The 13,197-nt window shown below is 42.5% G+C and overlaps 1 protein-coding gene across 1 annotated transcript in view; it reads left to right on the top strand.

Annotated features, from left to right (window-relative positions):
* lmo1 (LIM domain only 1) overlaps positions 1-13,197 on the top strand; it is a 37,254-nt gene that overhangs the window by 298 nt on the left and 23,759 nt on the right. The window contains exon 1 of the mRNA XM_026930689.3: positions 1-366. This exon is cut by the window's left edge and continues 298 nt beyond it. Within this exon, the coding sequence (XP_026786490.1) occupies positions 345-366 (22 nt within the window). The 5' untranslated portion in view covers positions 1-344. The remainder of the gene's footprint in view (positions 367-13,197) is intronic.

Here is a 13,197-nt window from a genome sequence, read left to right as displayed (position 1 = left end):
GACTTGTGCGGATGTGTGCACGACCGGAGACCCTCACAGACCCTCACAGAACCTCCGAGAACCTCCGAGAACCTCACAGAACCTTACAGAACCTTACAGAACCTTACAGAACGTGACTGAAACGGAACAGCACGACGCACACACACGCGCGCGCGGAGCCTGCAGCAGCACGCGGACCCTTTTTTCTATTATCATTTTCATTATTTTATTTTAAACCGAGAGAGAGAGAGAGAGAGAGAGAGAGAGAGAGGAAGAATAGGAAGAATAGGAAGAAGAAGAAAAGAACCCTGCTGGATCCGAGAGCGGAGCGTCCTGAGCCGGACTCCTCCTCATTCCTCAGGACCATGGTGTTGGACAAGGAAGAGGGTGAGTACCTTCAGTTCCGCTCGGGTTCGGGTTCGGGTTCGGGTTCGGGGTTTGTACCGCGGAGTGACTCGGTAGCGCGTGCGTTTCATTCCTTTGATTGAACTCAGCACCGGAGATGTTTCAGGTTTCACCTTTACATTGCGCGCGCGCGCACACGCACACACACACACACACACACACACACACACACACACACACACACACTTCCGATAGGAGAGAACGCTCGAGCGTCTCAGAGTTTCAGCTTCAAATGAGATCACGCGAACGTGTCACGTGTTAATATCTTATACATCATTATATAATAAAATTACTTCAATCCGAAACGCATCATAATCATCCTCATCATCCTCACCATCATCTCTTCACCTTCATCCTCATCATCCTCATCTTTATCCTCATCATCATTCTCATCATCCTCATCATCATCACCCCATCTCCTTCACCCTCATCATCATAATCATAATCATCATCATCCTCATCTTCCTCATCATCCTCACCATCATTATCCTCATCATCACCTTCATCCTCATCACCTTTAATTCTCATCATTATCCTCATCATCATCATCCTCATCATCATCACCCCATCATCCTCATCATCCTCATCCTCCTCCTCCTCCTCATCACGTTGGTTGTGCTGCACAGAATGGGAGTCGTTATGGATCCTGCACTCGGAAGCAGACAGAGAGACTGGAACGAGTTAAACTCAGAACACAAACAAAACCCCTGAAATGACCTGGAATGACCTTTGCACCTCTGTGCAGCTTGCTGATGAATATTCCCTCTTTCTCTGTGCAGGATCTGTTTATTTATTTCATTATTGCATTAATATTTATATCAGAACCTAAAAATGTGTTCTGCGTTTATTTTTCCCTCTAAATGTGGAAAGTAATTCCTGTAATTCGGTCCTCAGGTTAAAACTCCGAGTCGGAACCGCTATAAAAAGCCTCTTTGACCCAAATGTGCTGTTCTCCTGCAGCACTCGCTCAGGGCCTGCTTTATTATTTATTTTTAGTAATGTAATGTAGTAATGGCCTTCACTTCAGACCCATTATTTATGTTTTGAAAATGGATATTTCATATCACATCCTTTCACTCAGTCATCTGAAAACCAATAAAAGAGGCATAAATTTGTCCGGTCTCGGTGAATACGTGTTGCGCGCTAATGTACCCGGATTAACTCAACTGTAAATTGTCTGGTCTGGACGTCCGTCTCGCTAAAAGTTCCCCCTCGTATGATTCATGGCTCAGGATTGCTTTTAACTGCCATCGGCGAAGCAATATGGGGAAATGTACAAGGTGATGCAAATGGCATTAGCGGGAGAGGATGCACAGGAGCATGTAATGCAGTCAATACTACATTAACTACTGAAGCCCAATTACAGCAGCGCAGCAGCAGAGTGGCTTTTAGGAGCATTAGGACTTACAGAGGAGCAGAAAAAAAAGCTTAGATCACCTGCTGCTCATTGCCTAAAAGCTTCACCCTTTACATGCTGGGGCCGACCAACTGCGCTGGCATTTCCACACACACACACACACACACACACACACACACACACCTGGATACTAAAACATCACCTCACTCTCAGCTCAACACAGTGTAATCGGTGTGTATTGTTGTACTGTTGTGTGTGTGTGTGAGAGCAACAGGACGAGTGCCAGCGTGAAATCATCAGCATGATCGTGTTTTACACAGCTTTCCACCTCAACACAAACACAAACACAAACACAAACAAGCTCAACGCTCCCACTAACTAACACTCAAAGAAACGTCGTCTCTCCGTCACGCACGAGTTTGTAATGTGACGTGAGGTTTTTCTATCAGGGAGAGAAAAAAAAGCTCATCGCAACTAAATTGTCCAACGTATCGAGACGTCTGTATTTCTGCACACGTGCACGTCACGTTTACGCGTCCGTACATTAACGTTTCCTCTTATGATTTAACGCTGGAGGAGTTTTCTGATAAGGTCAAAGTAAGTAAGGTTGACAAAATCGCACAAAATATATTGTGATATTGTTTTACAAACAAAGACCTGTAAAAGCACAGTACAGTAGGATGGAGGGATACGGACGGTCGGATGGAGGGATACGGACGGTCGGATGGAGGGATACGGACGGTCGGATGGAGGGATACGGAAGGACGAATTGTTAAAAAAATGCTCTTGTTTTTTTTTTTGTTTTTTTGTCGTCATTGTTTTCATGCAGAATGTTTTGATTTATGTCTCGACCTACAGTATCTCCACACCCGTCGTTCAGTTCAACCTGCCTGCTGTCACATGGCTCATTTCGGCTCATTTCCTGTTTCTCAGTACAAACTCTTTTACATTTTATTACAAGCTCGCTGCTTTCACACCTGATCAACGCTACTGGATCGAGTCTGTCGTAACATCACTGCGCTTCTGATTCACATCTTCACTACTGATGAAGTGATTGACTTCGAGCGTGACATCACTTCAGGCTAATTCATGATAACACAAAGTATATTCAGATTTCTCTTCTGCATTTGGAAACAGCGCTTCAAAATGACCAAGAAACACAAATTCGGCCATTTTTATTCCTTGAGAGAATAACTTTCTTCTCATTTTAGCTGTGTATGTGGTCATGTGATCATTTGCACCACTGCGTTCTCTAAGACCCTGAGGATGGAAAAAGAAAGAAAGGAAAGAGAAATGTACTTTAATTTCTGACCCAACACACCGTCTGTCCAATCAGATTCGTCCGTTCACAAAGCATGTGATTGAAAAGCGACGTTTCAGACGAACGCGTGGCGGAAACTGTAATAAAACTCGCCTGCGCTTCAGGCTCTGATTTTTATTTTGAAATAATAAGAATTGCTTCATGCTTTACTTGCGTTACCATGGTAATTCTGTCTCACAGCGATGTTATATTGATTTAGGAAGTGGACAGTAATATTTCTTTTGTTATTTTCCTCCTTTCTCTGAGTTGATTTCTAATTTCCACTCGGAGATTGCTTTCATACATTCCTTAAGTCTTTTTTTTCCTCTCCTTGCAATGTAATTTTCTCTCCTGGTATTTGCTATTTTCTAAGATTATTGGCTTGGTTTTATTCTAAATTAAACTTTGCCAATTTCAAATATTGAAATTACATCTGTGTTTTTTTCTCGCCTCAGGTCTCGCGCAATATTACGCCTGCATTCAGGACTTAATACTCGTGTTCCATGAGTTATATTGCATCATCCTGAAAAAGCCTACAAGACAGTTTCCATCGTGTGTGTGTGCGTGTGTGTGCGTGTGTGTGCGTGTGTGTGTGCGTGTGTGTGACACTGAAAGAGATTCTGTCTATCTCAAGACACCAGATCTCTATCAGACCCGTGCCGTCTCACATCAGTGACCGTAGATGCAGATCATTTCCATCATTTCACTTTTCCTCAAACAGAGAGAGATAAAGAGTGTGTACTTGGTCTCTAAAGGAACCGGCCACTCGGTCCCGGGTTTCAAAATGAAGAAGTGCGCACACACACACACACTCACACACACACACACACACTCACACACACCACAACACATCTTGCTAGGTTCATGCTAACCCAGGCTCCTCAGCGCTCCGTCGTCGATAGCGAGGCAGCAGTGAAACGAGACGTCTTTTTTGGGCCCCGTTTTTAAACCGCGATCACCTCGATCCCTGACACGTGACCGCCGAGCGCTAAACATCGACTTAAAACGATTAAACCCTTCAGCTGGACTTTCAGAAGAGCAGGGCATTCTGGGAGAAGTGACGTGTCGTCCCGGTGGATGTGCTGTGAGTAATAGTACACATGCTGGGTGTGAAGCGAGCGATACGGCTCCACGCTGATGATTCTACACTAGCGGGTTTTTATTTACTTTCCTTTGCTCTTTAGACCACGTGTTATTCCCGCCAGTGACCTTGCTGCGGCTCTCGCTGTCACGTGCTCACCGCAGGGTTCAGTCGTCTCGGCTACTGCCACGTGTGTTTGTTTATTTATTTATTTACGTATTTGTTAGTTTGTTTTCATTGTTTTCTACTTTTACCTTCATTTTTCATTCCGTTCTGACTGTAAAATTCTGGATTCTGATTGGTCAGAAGGTGTTGATTAATTTCCAATAACAGCAGCTCTGCTCATCACAGGTTTATATTAATACGTTATCTATACGTTTCTATAGCAACAGCTGATTCACAGGGACTCGTACAGCAGACGCTCTGTTTAATATTTTAACAGACGTTTATGTAACATTAATGGAAGGAGTCTCCAGTGTCAGCGCTTTGTAACAGTCAGAGGTAAAGCTGGAACTTTAAGTTTTCCGACATCTTCAGGACAGAGGAGTTTACGGTTTCTCGGGAACATGATGTTTTTTTGTCTTATTAAATTCAAGAGAGAGAGAGTGAGACACAGAGACAGTGAGAGACAGAGACAGTGAGACAGTGAAACAATGAGATAGTGAGACAAAGAGACAGTGAGACACAGACAGTGAAACAATGAGACAGTGAGACAGTGAGACAGTGAAACAATGAGACAGTGAGACAGAGACAGTGAGACACAGAGACAGTGAAACAATGAGATAGTGAGACACAGAGACAGTGAGACAGTGAAACAATGAGACAGTGAGACACAGAGACAGTGAAACAATGAGACAGTGAGACAGTGAAACAATGAGACAGTGAGACACAGAGACAGTGAGACACAGAGACAGTGAGATAGTGAAACAATGAGACAGTGAGACACAGAGACAGTGAGATAGTGAAACAATGAGACAGTGAGACACAGAGACAGTGAAACAATGAGACAGTGAGACACAGAGACAGTGAAACAATGAGACAGTGAGACACAGAGACAGTGAGATAGTGAAACAATGAGACAGTGAGACACAGAGACAGTGAGATAGTGAAACAATGAGACAGTGAGACAGTGAGACACAGAGACAGTGGACAGAGTTTCAGAGGCCGAGTTTCGTCTCTTAGTGAAGTTTGGAAGCTCGGTGCTGTCGTTCTCTCACACAGGATGAGAAGTCAGAAGTGGTGTGTGAGAGATGTTTAGATCTACAGAAGCAGAGTGAAGTTTTTTGCTGCATGTTTATAAGTGAGTGATTGTGTTATGAATCATTAATGTGGAAATGTGTGTGTGTGTGTGTGTGTGTGTGTGTGTTTATGTGCACGACTTTCCATCTTGTTATGGACTGATGTGCGGTTCCGCCTGTTAGCTGTTAAAAGGGCTGTGTTTAATCCGACCCGAAACACTCCCCAGACACACACACACACACACACACACACACTCTGCTTATTGGCTATCACTGCTGAGTTCGCAAATGTGTGTGTTTAAAAGTGTGTATAATAAGATCAATTCATGTAGTGTACTTTCTCTCTCTCTCTGTGTGTGTGTGTGTTTTGTAGAAGTCAGAAGCCGTTGTGCTGCTGATTTGTGTGTTTTTTCAGGAGAGCTGTTAGGGATTAGTGAAGGCAGGGAAGTGCGACTGAATTATGAGACAGGAAGTGCTTTTCTGCGCAGGATGTGATTTTAATTTAACGGCGCAGGAGAGATGAAACTCAAACACGTTCTTCAAAAAGTTCCTTCATATTCCTGCAGATGCAGCGACTCTGTACACACACGGCCGCTGAAATACCACCTCACTGTACGGGTGATACCTGTGATAGAAACCTTTCACGTGTGTGTGTGTGTGTGTGTGTGTGTGTGTGTGCGTGTGTGTGTATGATTTATGCAGTAATAATAAAAGAAAATATAAATGCTTCTAAACTGTACAATTTTTAAAGGTTCTTTATACATTACAATCTAAACAACAAACAAAAACACACGCAGTTAAAGAACGCAATTCTATATACGGCAGTGTTTCGTTACCAAAACGCACAATAAAAGAAACACAAACTAAACTTTGGATGTAAATATTACACTTCTACAATACAAATATATACTAATGAGCAGGTGCTGTAACACTAACACTACACTAACACTACACTACACTAACACTCACACTGACACTAACACTACACTAACACTAACACTACACTAACACTCACACTAACACTACACTCACACTCACACTACACTACACTCACACTCACACTAACACTACACTAACACTCACACTAACACTCACACTGACACTACACTCACACTCACACTCACACTAACACTAACACTAACACTAACACTAACACTACACTCACACTAACACTCACACTAACACTACACTACACTAACACTCACACTCACACTACACTCACACTCACAATCACACTCTACACTACACTCACACTAACACTACACTACACTAACACTCACACTACACTACACTACACTCACACTACACTACACTCACACTCACACTACACTCACACTACACTACACTAACACTCACACTAACACTCACACTAACACTACACTACACTACACTCACACTACACTACACTCACACTAACACTACACTCACACTACACTACACTACACTCACACTACACTACACTACACTCACACTACACTACACTCACACTACACTACACTCACACTAACACTACACTCACACTACACTACACTACACTCACACTACACTACACTCACACTACACTACACTACACTCACACTACACTCACACTAACACTAACACTACACTAACACTCACACTAACACTACACTCACACTAACACTAACACTCACACTAACACTACACTCACACTACACTACACTAACATTAACACTCACACTAACACTCACACTCACACTAACACTACACTACACTACACTCACACTACACTCACACTAACACTACACTAACACTAACACTACACTAACACTACACTACACTACACTCACACTACACTCACACTAACTCTACACTAACACTAACACTACACTAACACTACACTACACTCACACTACACTCACACTAACACTCACACTAACACTACACTACACTCACACTACACTCACACTAACACTACACTCACACTAACACTCACACTACACTACACTCACACTAACACTACACTACACTCACACTATACTCACACTAACACTACACTACACTACACTAACACTCACACTAACACTACACTAACACTCACACTAACACTCACACTACACTACACTCACACTAACACTACACTAACACTACACTACACTCACACTAACACTCACACTAACACTACACTACACTCACACTACACTCACACTACACTCACACTAACACTACACTACACTAACACTCACACTAACACTCACACTCACACTAACACTACACTCACACTACACTACACTCACACTACACTCACACTCACACTAACACTACACTACACTACACTCACACTACACTCACACTACACTACACTCACACTAACACTACACTACACTACACTCACACTACACTCACACTAACACTACACTACACTAACACTCACACTAACACTCACACTAACACTCACACTAACACTCACACTACACTCACACTAACACTCACACTAACACTACACTACACTACACTACACTCACACTACACTCACACTAACACTCACACTAACACTACACTACACTAACACTCACACTAACACTCACACTCACACTAACACTACACTACACTACACTCACACTACACTCACACTAACACTCACACTAACACTAACACTAACACTAACACTACACTACACTAACACTAACACTCACACTACACTACACTAACACTCACACTAACACTCACACTAACACTACACTACACTACACTACACTCACACTACACTCACACTAACACTAACACTAACACTACACTACACTAACACTCACACTACACTACACTCACACTCACACTACACTCACACTACACTACACTACACTAACACTCACACTAACACTACACTAACACTAACACTCACACTCACACTAACACTACACTACACTAACACTAACACTCACACTCACACTAACACTACACTACACTAACACTCACACTACACTCACACTACACTACACTAACACTCACACTACACTACACTCACACTACACTCACACTACACTCACACTAATACTACACTACACTCACACTAACACTAACACTACACTCACACTACACCAACACTCACACTACACTACACTAACACTCACACTCACACTAACACTACACTAACACTACACTTACACTCACACTACACTAACACTCACACTACACTCACACTACACTTACACTCACACTACACTAACACTCACACTACACTTACACTAACACTACACTTACACTCACACTACACTAACACTCACACTACACTCACACTACACTTACACTCACACTACACTAACACTCACACTACACTTACACTACACTTACACTCACACTACACTAACACTCACACTACACTTACACTAACACTACACTCACACTACACTTACACTCACACTACACTAACACTCACACTACACTTACACTAACACTACACTTACACTAAACTACACGCACACTAATACTACACTACACTAACACTCACACTACACTCACACTAATACTACACTACACTAACACTCACACTACACTAACACTACACTCACACTAGCACTCACACTACACTCACACTACACTTACACTCACACTACACTAACACTCACACTACACTTACACTACACTTACACTACACTACACTCACACTACACTTACACTCACACTACACTCACACTAACACTACACGCACACTAATACTACACTACACTACACTCACACTACACTTACACTCACACTACACTCACACTCACACTAACACTACACGCACACTAATACTACACTACACTAACACTCACACTACACTCACACTAACACTCACACTACACTAACACTACACTCACACTAGCACTCACACTAGCACTCACACTAATACTACACTACACTAACACTCACACTAACACTACACTCACACTACACTCACACTAACACTACACTACACCAACACTACACTACACTAACACTACACTCACACTATACCAACACTACACTACACTAACACTACACTCACACTATACCAACACTACACTACACTCACACTACACCAACACTACACTCACACTACACTACACCAACACTACACTACACTAACACTACACTCACACTATACCAACACTACACTACACTAACACTACACTCACACTATACCAACACTACACTACACTCACACTACACCAACACTACACTCACACTCACACTACACTACACTACCCTCACACTATACCAACACTACACTACACTCACACTATACCAACACTACACTACACTCACACTACACCAACACTACACTCACACTCACACTACACTCACACTACACTCACACTATACCAACACTACACTACACTCACACTATACCAACACTACACTACACTCACACTACACTAACACTACACCAACACTACACTACACTCACACTACACTAACACTACACCAACACTACACTACACTAACACTACACTACACTCACACTACACCAACACTCACACTACACTCACACTAACACTAACACTTACACTACACTAACACTCACACTACACTAACACTACACTCACACTACACTCACACTACACTCACACTACACTACATTCACACTACACTCACACTACACTCACACCAACACTCACACTACACTCACACTACATTCACACTACACTAACACTAACACTGCACTCACACTACACTCACACTACACCAACACTACACTCACACTACACCAACACTCACACTACACTAACACTTACACTACACTACACTAACACTTACACTACTCTCACACTACACTCACACTACACTACACTCACACTACACTAACACTACACTACACCAACACTACACTACACTCACACTACACCAACACTCACACTACACTCACACTACACTACACTCACACTACACTAACACTACACTACACTCACACTACACTACACTACACTAACACTTACACTACTCTCACACTACACTCACACTACACTACACTCACACTACACTAACACTACACTACACTCACACTACACTCACACTACACCAACACTCACACTACACTCACACTAACACTACACTCACACTACACTAACACTCACACTACACTAACACTCACACTACACTCACACTACACTAAACTCACACTACACCAACACTCACACTACACTAACACTCACACTACACTAACACTCACACTACACTCACACTACACTACACTCACACTACACCAACACTCACACTACACTAACACTCACACTACACTAACACTTACACTAACACTCACACTACACTAACACTTAGACTACACACACTACACTCACACTACACTACACTCACACTACACTAACACTCACACTACACTACACTCACACTACACTAACACTTACACTACACTCACACTACACTAACACTTACACTACTTTCACACTACACTCACACTACACTACACTCACACTACACCAACACTACACTACACTCACACTATACCAACACTACACTACACCAACACTACACTACACTCACACTACACTCACACTACACCAACACTACACTACACTCACACTACACTAACACTACACTACACTCACACTACACTCACACTACACCAACACTCACACTACACTCACACTAACACTACACTCACACTACACCAACACTCACACTACACTAACACTCACACTACACTCACACTACACTACACTCACACTACACCAACACTCACACTACACTAACACTCACACTACACTAACACTCACACTACACTCACACTACACTACACTCACACTACACCAACACTCACACTACACTAACACTCACACTACACTAACACTTACACTAACACTCACACTACACTAACACTTAGACTACACACACTACACTCACACTACACTACACTCACACTACACTAACACTCACACTACACTACACTCACACTACACTAACACTTACACTACACTCACACTACACTAACACTTACACTACTTTCACACTACACTCACACTACACTCACACTACACCAACACTCACACTACACTCACACTAACACTACACTCACACTACACTAACACTCACACTACACTAACACTCACACTACACTCACACTACACTACACTCACACTACACCAACACTCACACTACACTAACACTCACACTACACTCACACTACACTACACTCACACTACACCAACACTCACACTACACTAACACTCACACTACACTAACACTTACACTAACACTCACACTACACTAACACTTAGACTACACACACTACACTCACACTACACTACACTCACACTACACTAACACTCACACTACACTACACTCACACTACACTAACACTTACACTACACTCACACTACACTAACACTTACACTACTTTCACACTACACTCACACTACACTACACTCACACTACACCAACACTACACTACACTCACACTATACCAACACTACACTACACTAACACTACACCAACACTACACTACACTCACACTACACTCACACTACACCAACACTACACTACACTCACACTACACTAACACTACACTACACTCACACTACACTCACACTACACTACACTACACTAACACTTACACTACTCTCACACTACACTCACACTACACCACACTCACACTCACACTACACTCACACTACACTAACACTACACTCACACTACACCAACACTCACACTACACTAACACTTACAGTACACTCACACTATACCAACACTACACTACACTCACACTACACCAACACTACACTCACACTACACTCACACTACACTACACTCACACTACACCAACACTCACACTACACTAACACTCACACTACACTAACACTTACACTAACACTCACACTACACTAACACTTAGACTACACACACTACACTCACACTACACTACACTCACACTACACTAACACTCACACTACACTACACTCACACTACGCCAACACTCACACTACACTAACACTTACACTTACACTACACTCACACTACACTAACACTACACCAACACTACACTACACTCACACTACACTAACACTACACCAACACTACACTACACTCACACTACACTCACACTCACACTAACACTACACTCACACTACACTAACACTACACTCACACTACACCAACACTCACACTACACTAACACTTACACTACACTCACACTATACCAACACTCACACTACACTACACTCACACTACACCAACACTCACACTACACTAACACTCACACTACACTAACACTTACACTAACACTCACACTACACTAACACTTAGACTACACACACTACACTCACACTACACTACACTCACACTACACTAACACTCACACTACACTACACTCACACTACACCAACACTCACACTACACTAACACTTACACTACTTTCACACTACACTCACACTACACTACACTCACACTACACCAACACTACACTACACTCACACTATACCAACACTACACTACACTAACACTACACCAACACTACACTACACTCACACTACACTCACACTACACCAACACTACACTCACACTCACACTACACTCACACTACACTCACACTATACCAACACTCACACTACACTAACACTACACTCACACTAACACTACACCAACACTACACCAACACTACACTACACTACACTACACCAACACTACACTACACTCACACTCACACTACACTAACACTACACCAACACTACACTACACTACACTACACCAACACTCACACTACACTCACACTTACACTACACTAACTCACTACACTACACTCACACTACACTACACTCACACTACACCAACACTACACCAACACTCACACTACACCAACACTCACACTACACTCACACTAACACTTACACTACACTCACACTACACT

The sequence above is a fragment of the Pangasianodon hypophthalmus genome, chromosome 11, assembly GCF_027358585.1.
Source record: "Pangasianodon hypophthalmus isolate fPanHyp1 chromosome 11, fPanHyp1.pri, whole genome shotgun sequence".
Lineage (NCBI taxonomy): Eukaryota > Metazoa > Chordata > Actinopteri > Siluriformes > Pangasiidae > Pangasianodon > Pangasianodon hypophthalmus.
Note: the sequence above shows the minus strand (reverse complement) of the source record. Positions and strands in the feature narration are given on the sequence as shown.